This window comes from Lampris incognitus, chromosome 15 (genome assembly GCF_029633865.1).
Source record: "Lampris incognitus isolate fLamInc1 chromosome 15, fLamInc1.hap2, whole genome shotgun sequence".
Taxonomy (NCBI): Eukaryota; Metazoa; Chordata; class Actinopteri; order Lampriformes; family Lampridae; genus Lampris; species Lampris incognitus.
The window spans coordinates 39929463-39948889 of record NC_079225.1 but is presented as its reverse complement, the minus strand read 5'-3'; the positions used below and the strand labels follow the sequence as shown (position 1 = coordinate 39948889).

General features: G+C 48.4%; 2 protein-coding genes across 2 annotated transcripts in view; one reads left to right on the top strand and one right to left on the bottom strand.

Moving 5' to 3' along the window:
- Window positions 1-1127: 1127 nt before the first annotated feature.
- Window positions 1128-19427, top strand: part of nt5dc1 (5'-nucleotidase domain containing 1) — a 71289-nt gene continuing 52989 nt past the window's right edge. The window contains exons 1-6 of the mRNA XM_056294449.1: window positions 1128-1558; window positions 2898-2989; window positions 3496-3567; window positions 3737-3846; window positions 4050-4129; window positions 4229-4310. Coding sequence (XP_056150424.1) covers window positions 1466-1558; window positions 2898-2989; window positions 3496-3567; window positions 3737-3846; window positions 4050-4129; window positions 4229-4310 — 529 coding nt within the window. The 5' untranslated portion in view covers window positions 1128-1465. The remainder of the gene's footprint in view (window positions 1559-2897; window positions 2990-3495; window positions 3568-3736; window positions 3847-4049; window positions 4130-4228; window positions 4311-19427) is intronic.
- Window positions 4503-11263, bottom strand: col10a1b (collagen, type X, alpha 1b). Its single transcript, XM_056294448.1, has 2 exons — window positions 11143-11263; window positions 4503-6942 (listed from the first exon to the last, which is right to left on the bottom strand). The coding sequence occupies exons 1-2, from the start codon at window positions 11261-11263 to the stop codon at window positions 5087-5089; spliced, it is 1977 nt and encodes a 658-aa protein (XP_056150423.1). The 3' UTR covers window positions 4503-5086.

Below are 19427 nucleotides of genomic sequence, written 5' to 3'. Positions count from 1 at the left end.
GGACAACGCAACCGCAGGAACTGCCGCGGCCGGGAGGCGAACCTGTATCGCCCGCACCGCAGAAGACATCGCTAACCGCTAGACTAAAGGGTCAGACCCGCCAGGCAGTGGCCAGCGTGTCTTCTTATCCATGCACGTTACAATATCTTAAAAAAAAAGATCCTATGACATTTGTAGAAATAGGATTATTTTACTCAAATGTGGCTGAGACCTTTATCTACCTAAACTATAAAGGGTAACAGGACTTTTTTCTCTAATTACATCTGTTTCACAAGTGTAATTTATTGTATTTTAATAAGAGATCTCGCTCCCGTTTGCATTGTTAAAAGTTACTGCATAAAAATCCTGTTGTTACATATATCTGAAAGTTACTGAATACATATTCTGTTTTGTTACATATATCTGAAAGTTACTGCATAAGAATTCTGTTTTGTTAACTATAAGTTACAACTGAAAGCTCTTATTTGTGCCCCAAAGAGTGAATAAATGCTATAATGCAATTTAAAATGCAGTTTCTACTTTTTCTATCAAATTGCAACCCCTCTCCCCCAAGATCAGGTGGAGGGGTCCTCAGGGTAGATCAAACCTACGCAGGGGGTCCAGGACCCCAAAAAGGTTGAGAACCACTGGTTTAGGGGATACAACATTTAGCTATACGGGCCACCTAGATGTCACGCATGGAGAATGGGAGTAACGGCCCTGTTTCGTTGAGCCGTCGCATAGGTCAAATATGCCTCCTAATGCGTCCCTGATGCACCGAATTAGAGTTAGCAACGTGAATTATCTGGAGTTATTCATGGCTCGGTGAAAGAGAATCGCCTTCTTATTGTCGCCTGCGCCTCTACATCGTGTAGTACGGTTTCTTCTCGTTCCAGGGAGAAGGCTTCCTTAGACATTCTGTTGGAAACCACGTGTTACACAAAAACAGCTGAACCAACCAGTGCCAAACTTTAAGATGGAAGAAATCCACGCCCTACCCTAACCCTTGACCCCTGCGACTCAGCGCGTTGCTTTGGGGTCTATATCGCACGCTTCGAAAAACATTGGTCATTTTTACGCCGTTCATTGAGAACGCCAATCGACGGGCTTCGCCGGTCACGTGGTTTTCGAGAGAATGTCCGCGTAGACTTTCGGCGCCTATCCGCCGCCTTCCCTTGGCAGCAGCCCGGCCGGACCCGCGGTGCACATGATGCGAGTTACGGACACGCTTCTTTCAACCCCCTCATATTAACGCTTCGGGCTCGCCAGGCGGTTTTGGGGGGGCCACGCTTTTGACGCAGGAACCCGCCGGCTTTCGGAAGGGCGAATACTCGGCAGCGCTTTTGCGGATCCCCGCCGTCGCCGTCGACGCCGAAGGGATCAGCTGGTGCCGCGCGGGCAGGCGCGTGCGCAGGTCGATGCGTATCTACAGCAGCCTTCATTCCGCGTCCCCCCCCCCCCCCTCTCTCGCGTGTGCCTCGCGACAATGAGTGAATACTTCACCCTCTCGGATTGCGACGTTATTGGCTTCGATTTGGACCACACTCTCTGCCGGTACCATTTGAAGGAGACCTCCAGGGTGAGTTCGCGGCTGCAGCGTGGGCGCGGGAACCGTCGGCGGTGGGTTACGTTGGCGCGGTTACCCCGGAACGAGTCTCACCCGTCTGCACGGCACGGTCTGTCGGGGGCCAAGTGCACGGGCCGGACTGGCTAGCACGCGATTGCAAAGGTGGATCTCCATGCACGGGCGACTCGGTGCCTTGCGCGTGGAGATGTTGCACGAGCCGATGCGATGTTCCAGCGAGCCTGATGCTGCGGTCGCTTCTGCGTGACTCACGGGTTTAACGATGGAGACGATCCCTAAAATGGGCAGCTTCCTCTGCTGTGATGACGTTTGACATTAGGCTTGCAGGCACCGTACCTCTCTTAAGTCGTACGAATTACTTGTCTATTCAAGTAAAAGAAAAAAAAGACAGTTAAATCGAGCTGGTCGTTATGTCATGCATGTCATAACGCAGGTGCGTTATGTCAATGCATGTCAGAACGCAGGTGCGTTATGTCAGGCCTAGTTCTTGCGCAGGCCTAACGACATCAGTGTCATCTTTTAAGTCGCTGCCTAAAACTTATTGTTATTTGAAGGCTTTTTCATTGTGCATCTTTTGTGCCTTCTCTCTCTCTCACCATTTTCTCTCTCACTTGTATCCCTGGCCCGTCTCATATTCTCAAGTCCTCCTTTAGGCTCTGGTCTGGTGTTATTTCGAACCCTGTTGATTTTATATTGTTTTGCAACACACGTACACCGGTTATGAAAGGCACAACATACAAATAATCGTTTTCATTATTGGTTAGAGTTTGATTGTGGCACAGAGGCGCAGTGGTTAGCGCGGTCGCCTCACAGCAAGAAGGTCCTGGGTTCGAGCCCCCGGGGTAGCCCAACCTTGGTGGGTCGTCCCGGGTCGTCCTCTGTGTGGGGGTTGCATGTTCTCCCCGTGTCTGCGTGGGTTTCCTCCGGGGGCTCCGGTTTCCTCCCACCGTCCAAAGACATGTAGGTCAGGTGAATCGGCCATACTAAATTGTCCCTAGGTGTGTGTGTGTGTGTGTGTGTGTGTGTGTGTGTGTGTGCGTGTGGGCCCTGTGAGGGCCTGGCGGGCTGTCCAGGGTGTCTCCCCGCCTGCCGCCCAGTGACTGCTGGGAAAGGCCCCAGCATCCCTGCGACCCTGAGAGCAGGACAAGCGGTTCGGATAATGGATGGATGGATAACTGTGGCACAGCTCTCTGTGGTCATGTTACAGTAATTTCCATTGAAAGATCCAATTCATGTCAATGCGAAAGCCAGCCACAGTACGATTGTTTGGTTAAGCCTGACTCTTGCAACCACTTCAATTCTTTCCACTTTTTTTTTTTTTTTTGCTTCGCAGTTGATCTATGAGAGCTTCGCCAGGTATCTGGTGGAGCATAAGGGCTATGACAGTGACCTCCTGAACTTAACCCCTGCTACTTGGGATTTCTGGTGAGTCATCCGAAGCCAACACCCCCGACAGCACAAACCAATTGCATTCTGAAGGGGTAAATCGGTGTTATCTGAATACTCGTTTTATTTAGGAAAATTTGACTCGGACCTCCTGATTTGAGCTACGATACACATAAAACACTTCATTCAGCAGCATTCCTACCTGCAGCCCTGCAAAAACAGACGCGCAACTTGTGGAACTTGTTCTGTGCAGCAGTTGGGTGTCGCACGGTACAATCAGGAGTCACAACAGTGATGCACAAGTGGAATCACTTTATTTGTCAACGCTTTGATAAGGGTGACGTTTGGCTGGCACCCTTCATGGGTTAGAATAGAATACTGTCAAACTGCCTGATCTGGTCTTGTTTCAGCCACAGTGATTTCTCCTGCTGAAGTTGACGGCCTGTTGAACGACTCATTTTTATTGTTACGCCGACAATAGGGCGGCGTTCGAGATGCCGCCATTGTTTGCCCCAGAATTATGACGCAATCGCTGTTGTCTTCAGTTTCAAAGGGCTGGTGGTGGACCTCGAGGATGGGAACCTGGTGAAGTTGGCTGAAGATGGGACTGTCTTAAGGTGGGACCAGCAGATGATCGCTGTGTGGTGTATAATGGATAATATATTTGATTTGCTGACCCCAAAGGCATTATTGTGGCTTTTTCATAAGTCATTTTTATAAACAGTATTCTATGTAAAACAGGAGAATAAGACTTTTCTTTTTTTGTGTGTGTGTGTGTGTGATTAGAGCAACACATGGGACCAATGACCTCAGCACAGAAGAGATCATTAAACACTACGGTCAGAATAGGGAATGGAAGCACTTCAACAGCCTCAGTACCTCCTTCACAAGATCTGGTATGGTGTCCTATACAGCTTTCTTTAATGCTGTTAACCACTCTTCTCATATCATATTAATCACATCTTATCATAGAGTGTCTTTGGCTACGTCATGATTTTAAAATGTTGACTGTGACAATTTACTTTTTTGCTGGATTTACTCATTATAGTCATTTTATAGTCACTCATAGTCTTACTTCTTTGTATTGGTCTTTTTGCAGCAAAATATTATTTCTATGACAATTATTTTGATCTACCTGGGGCTCTTCTGTGCGGAAGGGTTGTGGACATGTTGCACAAGGTAAAATTGAATGTGATTTCTTTTTTTTTAATCAATAAAGGTTACAAGTGTCCAGGTTTTTTTTTTTTTTTTACAAAGGTGCTTTTTTTTTGTGAACAGCGTGGAATTGAAGTGAATTCTGACTTTTGGAAGGACATGGTTGCTGCCATTGACCACAACTACAACACATCTGCATTTAAAGGTATGTGTTTTATTGTAAACTTGTGCTGTGATGGTTGGCCCGATGAGTTTTGAATGATGTCTGACTATAAATGATTTGGATATATCTTATATTTTACTCAGCACACACACACGCACACACACACACACACACACACAAATCCAGCCTGCTCATTTTTTAGAACTAGAACTTTATTTGTTTTGGTCAGTCATTTGTTCATTACTTAATACATCCAATGGGACAGTTTTTGAAGACAAAATGCATTTTGAATTACTCATCCTGTGTTGTTTTTCTAATCACAGTGCTCGTGAAGATGTGTTGACCATAATAACAACCTATCTTAATACAAGTGTTTTCTTGCTTGCATGTACATTACAGGTAAAGCTTTATCAACGACAGACATTAATAAACACAAACACAAAAACAAGATCTGCTGTAAATGTTACAGGCATTTGTAGAGCACCACTGACGATATCTTCCAGTATTGTTTCAATGTTTTTGTTGAAATTGTGCTTTCACACACGCTGCATCGGGAAAAGAGAACAACTGGAACCATACATTTCTAAATTTAACTGAACCCTTAATTCAATGTCTCTCTTACTGGACAACTTTGGCAAATTCTTGCTCTAGCCTTTGATGTAAAAATTTGATTGAGGCAGATAAGCTCTTAGAAATTACGACAAAATTTTCTTTACCCTGCAATTATGACAACCCTATTGGCATTTTGTAAACTGGACTATATTACTGAGTAGTTCGTATGTTTTTGAAGATTTTGAGGTTTCATCGGATTTGAGAAATCACGTGGAGGCAATAAGGAACCCAGAGAAAGAGCAGTGAACGTTGTCTGCAGCAAAAATGCCATTGCTCTCCTCATCAGGGACCTGGATGTAGACTCTGTCATGTGGCTGCAGCATAAGAACTGCACTGCCAGACATCTGATCCAGGAAGCCCTTGTTGTACTCATCATAGGAGAACACAATTGGCTCCTCATTTTTGTAAAGGGCCACCAATGCATTGGCACCATTGACATGCATATGGTAGGAGAAAAAGTAGAGGCCTGGGATCTGGCAGGTGAACACACCACTGTGGGGGTCATAGTGGTTCTCCCCATTGTACAGAACCTGGTTGAACTGAATAGGGGTTCCGGCTTGGGGGTAAGCCACAGTCAGCACAGCACTAAAAGCAGACATGGGGGCCTTGATCATCTGGTGAGGCATAACCACTTCATGGGACTTGATGGGCATGCTCTTCTCATGGTGGTAGATCACCTCTCCAGGGGGTCCAGGTGGGCCAGGAGGACCAGCAGGTCCTGGGACACCATCATGACCTCTGGCACCTGGAATTCCAGGAGCACCATGGGGACCGGAGATGCCCTTAGCTGTGATGCCGGCTGGACCGGGTGGTCCTGGAAGACCTGGGTGGCCCTTGTTCCCTGAGGGACCAGATGGACCTGGGGGCCCGACAGGTCCCCTCGCACCTGGAATTCCATTCTCACCACTTTTTCCTGGTGCTCCTGAACTACCTGTGTGTCCCTTTGCCCCTGGAAGGCCCGTAGCCCCTGGGATTCCTGGGGCGCCAGTGTGGCCTTGTGTACCCTTGGGGCCCTGGGGACCGGTGTGACCTGTAGCTCCTGAAGGACCTGCTGCTCCAGGGATACCTGGCTTTCCTGAGAAACCCTGGGCTCCTTGGTCTCCTTTTGTTCCCCTAGGTCCTGGTGCGCCTACCATACCAGTGTCACCCTTAGGTCCCTGTGAGCCTGACTCACCTTGGAATCCTCTTGAACCTTGTGGACCAGATGGGCCGATAGGACCAGGAGCACCTGGTTGACCAGTGAAACCAGTGGGGCCTGGTTCTCCCTTCTGACCAGTGGTCCCTGAAGTGCCGGGTGCTCCTCTGTCACCTGGCATTCCGGGGATGCCTGGTTTACCAACACCTGGCATGCCAGGGGCACCAGCCTGACCAGCTGGACCCTGTGGGCCTTTAGCACCCATGGGCCCAGGCATACCGGGGGTACCATTTTGACCTGGTTTTCCTGATGCACTTATGCCAGCTGGTCCAGGGTGTCCTTTGGGCCCTGGCATACCCATTGCTCCAGGGGCACCATCTCTACCTGGTGATCCAGATTTTCCAGGGTCTCCGGGGTAGCCAGGAGCACCAGACTTGCCAACTCCAGGTGTGCCAGGCATACCAGCTGGGCCCATTGGACCGGCTGGGCCTGGTGATCCTGGGCCCCCAGGAATACCATGTCCCCTCTCTCCTTTTTGGCCAGGCAGACCAGGAATACCGGGGTGTCCCTTTAGACCGGTCTCTCCTCTTGGTCCCATTGATCCAGGGAGGCCATGTGGTCCAGGTTTTCCAACAGAAGTAAGTCCAGCAGGTCCGGGTGTTCCAGGGGATCCAGGTCCACCTCTTGGGCCCATTGGTCCAGATGCACCAGGTGCACCTCTCTCACCTGGAGCACCATTGCTACCTGGTTTTCCAGGGCCACCTGGTATACCAGGTTTGCCAGCTTGAGAGTAGCCAGCGGGACCGGGAGGTCCAGGTGGTCCTTTTGGGCCTGGGTGTCCCATACCGCTCTTTCCTGGGGGACCAGGTGGGCCCATGGGTCCTTGCTCACCTGGGGCACCAGGAGAACCTGGCTCACCTGCAACGGCTGGGAAAATGCATCAATATGGTTACATATACTGTAGGTACAACGACTGAGAAATCCTCATATAACAGGTGTACATTTATCTCATGAATGGTAAACTATTATACCAAGGTATTAAGTTTGCATTAATGTACAATATGGGATTGTTTCATTGTTCATGTGCAGTATTCTCAGTGATGGTGTAAACTGATTGTGAAGGATGCCCATGGATCTAATAGAGGCGCCCCAATTTGTATGAATATTGATAAACTGTTATGTCATGCACCACTTGTTACAGTATTGATCAGGTTTTTTTTTTTTACTTTGACTGAGCACTGAGCGAATCAAACAGGCATTCATGTGAATATGTCTGCTCTGTGAAGTACAAACTCGTTAAAGAAAATCGCCCAGCAGTTGGTTCACAGAAAAATATTCTTTGGTATTTCTCATAAAGAGAAAATACACAAACGTGTAGCCAAGGCTTTGTTACATCTTCTCCACATCCTTTCACGTCAAGTCCTGTCCTGACCACTTGACTCTTAAGATGGCTCTGTGGACCCAGAATGCCCCTAGGTTTGGTATTCTACTTCATAAGACCACATTCTGATTTAAAATGCAGAGCAGTCCACTCCCTGTGATTATGGGGAGGGTTGTGGGGGTATAACTTTTCTTTCTCAGGGCTAGTCTCAACAGAGCCAGTGGTTGGAGAGGATGTTCCCACCGATCCAAACCAGCTCCTGTACATTTTAGTTTAATTCGCCCACAGCTCACTGCACTCTTTAATTCCCTGCGCTGCCCATGATGGTGAATGTATAGTTAGTGGTCTACAAGTTGTTGACATCACCTTCAACCGTTTTTTGCCACTTCACGTTGAGTTCGGGAACAAGAGCGTGGTAGAGTAAAGGGTGTTTATTTACGGTGCGGCTTGTAATATGATGTCAAGTTCATTGCTTTGATAGGTTCTATCCTTGATTTAAATGTCAACTAAAGGAATAGCCCTGCCTCATCGGAACAACATAAGGGACCGTAGACAGTTTTCATCATTTAGCTGCTAGCTAGGAACTTTGATGCACCGGCTGATAGAGGGAGAGGGCTCAGCACAAGGTTTTGAATTTCTGTGACGAATCAGCATCAGAATCTTCACTAAGGACACGTGTATATACACAATTTATGTTGTGATAACAAAAATATGAGGGTTGATTTTTTTGGTTAATCGGGGACTAGGACTGCTCACTTTCAAATGGCCTATACCGCTAGCAGATAGGTCCATGGGTCCCAGCTGTTCCAATAAGTCAGCAAGTTCAAATCCTTAGCATTTGACACATTTAGGTTACAGAACAGTATCTGCCCTGGGAATTAACATAGGTATTAATGAGGAGAATAGAGGCACTAGCCACTCTTGGATTCTTTTTTTTCTTCTTTTCTTGACTTCCCTGGAGATTTGAGTTGGTGACAGTTCATCTACAAAAAAAAAAACGCGATTCTCTAACTCACAGCCTGCCGCTGTCCACAAAGTCAACGCTTAAAAGCCAAATTTGAATCACAGTAAACAAAAAAAAAATGGACCCTCATATTATCTACTTATACATAGATACATTTAAAATAGTGAGCCGCCAAGGTAACCTTACTCAAAGAAGTGAGAAAGTGTGAGCTTTATAAAAAAGTGTCAGGATGTTTTGTTGTTGTTGTTGTTTTTTCTCTCTCGCTTGCATCATTGCTTTGACAGTAAGATGGCTTGACGGGGCTGTCGTTTTCAAGCCACGCAAGACCTTGCCTGAAACCCCATAGGGAGAATTTTGGGCCAACTTTGGACTCTTTTTGGCAGCCAGAGAGACCGCAGACCGGAGGCGATGATGCAGACCGTGGTCGGCATGGCAGCCTAACCGTGACCAGACTCTATATAATTCACGGTGCTCTTGCTCTTACACAAACTGCAGGACCTATAGCCATTTCCAGTCGATTTACTTTGCTCAGTGCTCGCCTCAGCCATGATCCGCTGTTTTCAAAACACATCGTGTTTCTGAAATATTAACCTATAATCTCCGATACAGCAGCGAGGTACCGTGGAAGTGTTATGTTGTGGTTTCTTTAACCTTTGAGCCGAATTTCCTACGAGACAGCGTGAGAGAAATGTGCAAGTTCCTTCTCCCAAAGTGTGTGGTTTAACGCCACAAAGTGGTTTGTTTGGGTGTGGCCGTTCCAGCTCGGCAGCATCATCTGGTTTGGAGATTTTTCAAATCGGGGGGCCCCCATTGTTGACCGAACGTTTCTATTTTTGTGCTGAAACAAGTTGTAAAACCACATCAGAACATGTTACTGGCTTCAAGGGCGGGGGCGTTATTTGTGCTGGGAAATAAATTTCATGCTCGCTTTCATTCACAGAGGTATTTGCAACGTTTACACGTTGGCTAACAATTACACCAAGGCCACTGCTTTTGGGCGTTTTTTTATGAGACATGCAAAAGGCGGTTTTAGCTTTTATTTATCCAGGAAGGCTTGCAGAGTACAAATGCCCCCCCCCCCCCCCAGCGATGCCCTGATTCCCTATAGTCACAGCCGGGGGCTGCCCGGTACTACCACAGCCCTCTGCTGTTTGACAAAGGGCGGCTACACTGGCCCTTCTGCAGCACATGTGCCTTGCTCAAGAGGTCTTAGATGGTAGCTGGTGAGGGAGGAGAGGGCATTGCTCATTCACTCTGACCGGCCTTTAGAGATGGTGTGTGAGACCTGGTTACTTCCATGGGAATGTCTCTTTCCAGAAGGTCAGAGGTGAAGATGACCAATTCAAACCAAGGTGAATCAAAGTTTGCTCATGAGAGATATTCCTAAAAGAGATGCTGAAATTGAATTCCCCCCCCCCCCCAATTGCACTTGGCCAATTACCCCACTCTTCTGAGCCAACCCGGTCGCTGCTGCTGCACCCCCCTCCACCCCCGCCCCCCGCCAATCCAGGGAGGGCTGCAGACTACCACGTCTCCTCCGCTACATGTAGAGTCACCAGCCGCCTCTGTTTCACCTGACAGTGGGGCGTTTCGCCAGGGGGACGTAGCGCGTGGGAGGGTCACGCTGTTCCCCCCAGTTCCCCCTCCCCCCCCCGAACAGGCACCCTGACCAACCAGAGGAGGCGCTAGTGCAGCGACCAAGACGCATACCCACACCCGGCTTCCCACCCGCAGACACGGCCAATTGTGTCTGTAGAGACGCCCGACCAAGCCGGAGGTAACACGGGGATTGGAACCGGCAGTCAGCGTGTTGCTAGGCAACAGAATAGACCGCTACGCCACCCGGACACCCGGGATTGTTCTTATACATTTTTCGATCAAGTGTGGAGGTTAAAGTCTTTGTAAGCTGTAACTGAAATAATACTGGCGGATTGATGCAGAAAACCAGTCACTTATTCACTGATTTAGGAGATTGAGTCACATATCCTACTCGGTTTTTACATCTCGTGAGAGATGAGTAATAAACGGGATATGACAAAGTGTAGGCTACAGTTTAATGCATGCAACCGTTTGTGGACTGAGATATGACTTTCTTAACTGCTGCCTTGCTTTGCAGCCTCACAGCAGAAGGCCTTGATATACCTTGAACCTAAGATATACCTCAGTAATAGAGGCATTCACAACATAAAGTACAACTTAAAGTGTCATCTACCATCATTTGACCCACTCTTGATGGCCTAAATTTGTTTTATTATCGTACAATAAAATTATGAATTACTGAATTAACAAGGCATGAAAGTAGCTTTGCGGGCAGGCTGCTGCGATTTGAAATGAGGAAGAGGCTCGGCTGGATTCTCATTTCTGAGATAAAGATGAAACAAGTGCCATGCTTAGTGGCAAGCCATATTTTCAGCAAATGCCAATCTGACGACGTGGAATTTAAACCTGGCTTTTCTCTGAGTTGTTAATTTTAGCATCTCTCTCACCATCAAATTATTGGCCCAATGAAGCCATAGAATTTGGATAAATGAAAGTTTTTGCATGAATAATGGAGTGAGATCTGCGCACTAAAAATGTATTTGGCAGCAACGAATCGAAATGTTGCTGACGAATAGATGAGTTTTGGGAGCATTTCAGTGTGCAGACCTCACTCCTTTTGCTCTAGATTTGCAATTTCTGTCTTGCCCTTAATAATTTTCCCTGGATGTGTGCACACTTGGTTGCTCTTCTGAAGTTTGAATATGAACGGTATCCAGAATGAGAAGCAAGATAGGTGACTTACCATGGCTCTTGACGGGGTAGTGTTGTTTGGTTACTTTTGGCACATGGTGGTAGTACCTATCAGGGGTCGCCTCTGCCAGAGCGAGGAGGACGAGGAGAATGCTTGCTACCCTCAGGTCCATCTTCTGAAGCTAAACCTGAAAAGACAGAATCAGTTTACAACAAACATCACATTTCTCTCTCTCTCTCTTGTCAGTTTTCCAGTGACCACACAAAGTAATGGCACATTGGCAAGGTCATGGTATTGGCTGTGGTCTACCTGGCCCCATACAACGGCAGCGATCCCAGACTGATCTGACGTTAACCCAAAAAAAGAAAAATCTTTGCTAAGTTCTTGCATCACAAAGAGAACTGAACAGTCGCCACTAAAAGTAGCCTTAGGACCTAAGACGAAGGCTGTGCTCACACAAAAGGAGAATTTCTTTCAAGCTTTTTTTTTTAAATTTGATTTTTAGCTCAGAAAGATCTGACATTAGTCACGCAGGTATAACAAAAAATCGTTCACTTTTAAAGCGTTTTAAGGAAAAATTGGTTTCGTGTCCGCACTCGGCCTCGGCACCTGACGCACGGCGCTCATCTAAGACCAGCGTGCTCGCTGGAGTCAGCCTCACGCTCGAAATGCTCAGCCTCCTCCTCCTCCTCCTCAGTGAGGAGAAGAAGACCTGCAGCTTGCAACCTGGGTAAGCCCAGCTTGCAAGCTGCAGCAAGGCCCAACTAAGTGCTGTCTGGAAGCCAGGGGAGGTTCACCTTACCGGAAGGTTTACACTCCCGAGGAACAAAAAGGAGTTGGGAAGGCTGCTGTCCCGGTCAGTGCTGCTATATCCTTTAGGTGTGGAGTCTGTCTGAGCGGCAGCTGCTGCTTCCCAGGGCGTTGGGCTCAAGGTATTTATACCAAGTCAGCCTCCAGCATCCTATGGAGGATCTACCTAGCAGAGGAAGGCCCGCCCTGCTCTGATGTCATCTGTAATGAGGGGTGCCGTGTCCTCAGGGAGGCATGTCACTTCAGTGTGATAGCCTTCCTTCCCTCCCTCCCTCCCTCCCTTTCTCCTGCTGTCTTTTACTCCCTCTTTTCCCCTCTGTCTGTGGAGCAGTGCTGAGGAGATCAGTGAAACAAAAATCTTTTTTTGGGGGATGACATTTTTCCCTCATTGTGTGTTTGTGTTTTCGTTATTCCTGATTGCTTCTCAGCTTGGTTTCGGGTCGAACTTATTATAAGCCTTTCATCTTGAGCTCGACGTCTTGGCCGCTTCGCGTGTGCTTTGTGACAGATCACTTGGTTTTGCTAAATTGCTTCCTCGGGTTTCTTTTTCGGGATGATTAGTTTGCTGAGCTGCTCAAAACAGCGTGTCAGTCGTTTCCTTGCCGAGAATAAACGTGTTTGTTGACAGAACGACTATTGACGGAGCGCTCGCGTGGAAAAATAAAGACTGAGTCGGACAATGTTTTCCCCCAGTCTCGTCCACGGTGCCGTGGTGTTTTGTATTATTTGTGATGATATTTTCAGGGGAAACCAGTTTCTTTTTTCCCCCTGCCAGTTATTCGATGGAGAGAAAGAGGAATTCAGGACTTCATATTTGTTCTTTTGTCCTACTTGACAAGGGGGGTGTGACCTTGTGGCGTAAAAGCGGCACATATTGTGATGTCGCGCCTTATTTCCGTCGGCCGGAGAAAGAAGTTGATATTAAATTATACGGGCTCGACGATCCCAAATTAGATGACTGGGACCTTTCTAAGACTTAATTCAGCAGCTCCCCCGTCTGAGCTGCACAGTGAACGATGGCACTTTGCTAGCTGAAGTTGTGAGCCATTGTTAAACCTGCCTAGTCTCAGAAAGTTGTGCAAGTGTGTGCCTTTCGGTCCTCACTCGCAGATGCTGTTCCAGGACGCCGCAGTGCCTCGCTTGCACAGCAGGGGGCAGAGTCGAGTTTTGATCTGCAGGCCCGTTGGCGTTCTGGTTGTTGCAGGCTTCACCTTCGAGGTTGGCAAACGGGTTAGAGCAGTGTTTCTCAACCCAGTCCTCAAGGACCCCCTATCCTGCATATTTCCTTTGTAGGTACCTGTCTGTAGTTATTCAACCAATCAGCAATGAGTTTTGTCAGACGTTGCACACCTTGCATAATTAAGTGCTGCGAGATGATTGGTCGAGTAAGTACAAGCAGGGCTACCTATGCAGGGTTACAATGGAAATCTGCAGGATAGGGGGGGTCCTTGAGGACTGGGTTGAGAAACACTGGGTTAGAGGGAGAAAGCCTCTCTGAAGGCGACTCTCTCACGGTCGAGATGGTCACCATCTGGCGTTTGTGGTTCTCCGGTCCGTCTCTTGATTGTGAATGAGTATGTATGTACCCCCCCCCCTTCCCCGTGTGCCTCCCGAGTTTGTTACTGTAAGATGTCCCTACCCGGCCTGTTTAGGGTCGGAGCAAAGCCAGCGGTTTCAAAATCTGCTTCAGCCGCCGCCATACATGAAGGTAGTAAACGGTGCCGAGGCGTCAGATGAGGCGGTTTGGGGTTTGACATGGTGGGGGGGGGGGATGCCACGGCTTTCTCTGCAGCTTTGGGAAGCCAGCCGCTGAAATCTCCTCAGCGTCCTCCGTCGTTGCCGTGACTGCGGCCTCCGCCCCCGGGGGTGATGACACGCCCGCGGCGCGCCAGATAGCACCGGAGAGCGGCCTCGGCTCCCGTCTGCGTAGCGCCGAGCCATCAAAGACGCCGCTGTAATGTATTTTAATCCCCGCGTTATTTCCCCGCCTCGTTTTAATCACCTCGCCGTCTCCTTCAGGGACACGCTGACGTCATCCTGCTCGAACCCTGCTATTTACACGGCAGAGTCGCAGCACGGGCGCGTTTTGAAGCGGGGTTTTCGGGGAAACACTTTTTTTTTTTTTTTCTTCTTCTTCTAAATCTTTTTATTTCTTTTTATGGTGTATTATTTCAACCGTCACAGTTTTAACAAGCCGCAGCAGAAGGAGGTCTGCTGAGCCACGGGCATCTTTGGCAAACTCCTTCAGCGAAATGACAGAGTTGCAGGGGGAGGCGGAGTCGACGCTTAACAACTTTGGGAGCTCCGGGCGCTTTTTTTTTTTTTTTTTGCACTTCGCCATGAAAGTGGCGCTAACCACGCCGTGGTTTGAGTAGGGTTTTTTTCTTTTTTAATCTTAAATTATTTTTTTTTATTTCATTTGGATCTAGTTTTTATTTATTTATTTCTCCTTTTGTGCGTTACGATTTCATCCCCGCGGTCTAAATTTGGGCGCCGTGTCATTTGAATTGACGGACGCCTACTCAGATGGATACCCTGCGTCCTGGAAAGACTCCCGCTGAAATGTGGCAAAAGACAATCGCAGTGTGCTCGAGTAGGAGGAAGGGATCGTTCGTGCACGGCAGTTTGTTTCCCCTTGTCATTTTTCAGACCCTTTATGATGACAGGGTATGAAAAGTCGCTATTCTTCTCCTGGCTTCTGGGCAGGGTCTGGCCTAACCACTGTTTTCTTTTTCTGAACCTTGTTAGACGGTGTCCCCGCTCCAGACGTGACATAATGCACTTTTTAATAGATTTTAACTACCAGGATAATGAAGGAGCGCGGGGGGGGGGGAGGGGGGGTAGTCAGACAGCGTGGAAGGAGAGGTATCTCTTTACACCTATCGTGATAGGAAAACTGCTTTGGAAAAGGCCTGTTCCTCTTGGCAATTATCTTTATTGGTTAAAAAAAAAAAGTCCTGGAAATATTATTGAGCTCGTGAAAAACTGTGAAGTTAGGCTATGAAATCTTATCACTACCTGCTGAGATGGCGTATTTTCAGCCATCCACAGAGATTGCGCATCGGTGCTCTTTAAGTGTGAGGACTATGTTCAGTTCCATAGTGCATTTAGAGGCTATTTTGAGACTTCCACTGACATTTAACTATGTGTAATGGCCACGGTGGCCCAGTGGTTAGCGCTGTCGCCTCACAGCAAGAAGGTCCTGGGTTCAAACCCCAGGCCGTCCCAGCTCCTTTCTGTGTGGCGTTTGCATGTTCCCCCCCGTGTCTGCGTGGGGTTTCCTCCGGGTGCTCCGGTTTCCTCCCACCATCAGAAAGACACGCATGTTAGGGTTAACATTCCTGCCTGTGCCCCTGAGCAAGGCAGTGGAAAGAAGAACCGGAGTTGGTCCCCGGGTGCTGCAGCTGCCCACTGCCGTTACACAATAGGATGGGTTAAATGCAGAAGACACATTCGTTGTAAGAATACAATGTCGAATAAAGTGGCTTTCGTGATATGACCCTATATGAGCAATGGCTGTCATATATATATATATATATATATATATATATATATATATATATATATCCAGCCAAAAGTCCTGGAAGATGTCCTTGAAAAGTCCTGGAAGGTGACTTCCTTCAAAGAGTGTGAACCCTATACATGAGCGTTTAGACGAGTTGGGTCTGTCGTCACTTATCGTCGTTCTGAGATGGCTTTTGACACATCTTAAGGCCGAAAACCATCTCCGATCCGATGCCGTTGGTGTCATGCGGCAGCAGTGCAGAAAAGCCCGCAGATCTCCACGCATGATAAGGGCGTCGAGTTGGGTTTGAAGGAGGAAGAAAGCAAGCCCTCTTCCTCACTGCCATGGTTGACAAGCTCGTGTCTGCTCCCTCACATTAGTGTAAGCCGGCGTTCCCCAACCCAGTCCTCAAGGACCCCCTATCCTGCAGATTTTCTTTGCAACCCTGAATCGGTACCCGTTTGTAGTCATTCAAATGAATTATGTCAGATGTTGCACACTTTGCATAATTAAGTGTCGTGGGATGATTGGTCGAGTAAGTACAAGCAGGGTTACCTATGCAGGGTTACAATGAAAATCTGCAGGATAGGGGGTCCTTGAGGACTGGTTTGGGGAACGCCGGCGTCATCGTACAACGACCGAAGCCTGAAACGAACACGACGGATTGCTGCGCAGCACGTAACCGCATCAGAACTTTCATAACTGGACCAGTACATTTTGTGTCCTTGTGAAATTGCACGTTGTGGTTTTGATGAAGGGGGAGAACATGAATTGTTCTCGGCTAATTTATTTGGAATTTAGAGAAAAGATGGGATGCCAAATTCTTTATTCGTTTGAATGCCGTTTATTTTCAGAAAATTAGCTCCAGGAAGCCGAGTTTTGGCAACTGCAATTCACACCTATGGCTGAAATATTCGGGAAATGTAATCTTCTTGGCAGCACGGTGGCGCAGTGGTTAGCGCGGTCGCCTCACAGCAAGAAGGTCCTGGGTTCGAGCCCCGGGGTAGTCCAACCTTGGGGGTCGTCCCAGGTCATCCTGTGTGGAGTTTGCATGCGCTCCCCGTGTCTGTTTCCTCCGGGGGCTCCGGTTTCATCCCGCAGTCCAAACACATGTAGGGCAGGTGAACTGGCCGCACTAAATTGTCCCTAAGTGTGAATGGATGTGTGTGTGTGTGTGTGTGTTGGCCCTGTGATAGCCTGTCCAGGGTGTCTCCCTGCCTGCTACCCAATGACTGCTGGAATAGGCTCCAGCATCCCCGCGACCCTGACAGCAGGATAAGCGGTCAAGGTAATGGATGGATGGATGTCATCTTTTTTCTTTTCTTTTTTTAAAGTTTTCCCCCCTTTTCTCCCCAATTGTACCCAGCCAATTACCCCATTCTTGCAAGCAGCCCAACTGCTCCACCCCCTCTGCTGATTTGGGGGGGGGGGGGGCTGCAGACTACCACATGCCTCCTCCGATACATGTGGAGTCGCCAGCTGCTTCTTTTCACCTGACAGTGAGGAGTTTTGCCAGGGGGACGTAGCGCGTGGGAGGATCTAGCTGTTCCCCCCAGTTTCCCCCCACCCCCACCCCCGAACAGGTGCCCCAACCAACCAGTGCAGCGACCAGAACAGATACCCACATCCGGTTTGCCACCCGCAGACACGGCCAATTGTGTCTGTAGGGACGCCCGACTAACCCGCACGTAACACGGGGATTCGAACCAGCAATCCCCATGTTGGTAAGCGACCCGGACACCCTAAATCTAGCCTTCTTAAACATCAGTTTTCGTATCATACTCCTTCACCGAGCGGCCTCGTAGTGCACAGCAAAGACGACCTTGTTCAATTCCTTCTTTTTGTTTTGGAACTTATAAAGGTCCATTCACTGTTCCACCAAGCTTTTCTGAATTAACTGCTGATGCTTTTTCTCCCAAGCAAGTGTAATTCAGCAGTAGTCTGTCCTGATGCCTGTGCAGACTGTTCACATGTTGAACATACGTCCCTCTGGCTCCACTGCCGGGCATCATAGCCACTGTTGCAGCGCAAAATTGGCATAATTATGGCCATTATGCTTATTTTAGGTCCTCTCATAGATTGTCTTCACAAAATGCGCACACGAAGGGGAACCTTCTGTGCAGTAATTTACCCAGTTATTACCGCTTTGCGGGTTATTTCTGCAGTCAGCGTTTTGCTAGCATGGCTACTGATGTTATTGCGATCTCATGGGAGAGGAGCGTAAACCTGATGATGCTACAATAATGCCTTATTTTCTGTTTTCTCTCCCTGCAATCAGTATCCATGGAATTATTGTGGCGATTGTTTACCCAATATTCAAAGTCTCCGTCAGCGAGGCAGACAAAACATGTTTTCATCTGTTTTTTTGGAAGCCTCTTGTCTCCATTTAGCCCCGGTGTTTTGAGGATGCCACGCCGACTGAGAGAAAGGAGGAAAATAATTGCAGGTTGATGTGACTAAGCTGGTGGGAAGAGTGGAAAGTGGGCACTAAAGATAGACCGTTCTGGCTGGGAAGTGCCTGGGCCGCAGATTTAACGTTTTAATAAACCCAGAAGGCCACTAAGAGGCACGTTGAGCTTCATGAATGGAAGGACTGGAGTTTGGACCTCCAGGCTGTGTGTGGGTGCAATTATAGGGACCCGAAGACAAAGATCACGGTTGCAAGCATGGCCGAGCGTTGGCCTAGCTGGGACTCCGAACGCTAACCAGAGCCCGAAACCAAACCCCGCTCGATTTAGTTTATTATCCTTATGTTTCATTTTATTCACTTTTTGTCACCTTGATTAAAAGCTAGAACGGTCGGGACTGAGGCCAGAGACGACGCGTTTCTCTTTCTTTTTTTTCCCCCAAAACGATTCCAAATCAGATTTCGCTGTCATTTTAAGCTCTTTTAAAACGACATAATGGAATAGTTTAAAGTCAATTACTTAGGCCGTGGCGGCATAACTCTGTCTCCCGCAAAATACGCCCATCGCTTTATCAGTTCGCTGAAGGGTGAAAAGGTGATTAGACACATTAAATCTCCTCTCGTTAGTCCTTTTTAATTTGCTTCACATACCACATCCTTCATTATTCAGTCGCACACATATCGCATTTTGCCAGCGGGCTCCAAGGCTGCGAGCTCCGTAGCGTGGACTTCCTGTGGAATTATTTTTGTCCTTTTACAATGGGAAGTGGGCGGCGCGGTGGTTAGCGCGGTCGCTTCACAGCAAGAAGGTCCTGGGTTCGAGCCCCGCGGTTGTCCGACCTTGGGGGTCGTCCCGGGTCATCCTCTCGTGTGGCGTTTGCACGTTCTCCCCGTGTCTGCGTGGGTTTCCCCCGGGGGCTCCGGTTTCCTCCCACAGTCCAAAGACATGGGGGTCGGGTGAATCGGCCGTACTAAATTGTCCCTAGGTATGAATGTGTGTGTGTGTGTGTGTGTGTGTGTGGGCCCTGTGATGGCCCGGCGGCCTGTCCAGGGTGTCTCCCCGCCTGTCGCCCAATGACTGCTGGGATAGTCTCCAGCATCCCCTCTTAAATCTGATTGGCTCGCGACCACATTTAGCGCGTCCGGCTTGTGTGAGATCCGCAGCAAGCCGCCGCTACCGTGTCTGCATGTTCGATTTGACAATACCCCAAACCCTTTGTTGTAATGGTTGCCGTAAAGTCCTGTGTGTGTGTGCTTTGATTCAGACGTCCACGGTGTTGCTGTCGCGTGTCCGGACTCCTTCCACCCACCAGAGTCCAGTTGGCCCTCCCGGGCTGGACGACCGCTGCACCGCCGTGCTGTCAGCTGGCCTCTGCAGCGCCTCTGTGGAGGTGGAGTTGGGAACTGGTGGTGGGAAAAGGGTGTCGCAAGCCAAACCCACCGTCTTAAACAGCTACGGCACTAGTATGTTTATATTTTTCTGGAAGGGTGGCCGGTGTTTACCAAATTATGAAGCTCCCGAAATAATTATGGTTGACAAAAGACGCACACACACACAAAAAAAAAAAAGGAAAACGGAAAGGGGGCCTGATTTTCTTTCAGATCGGTAAACAC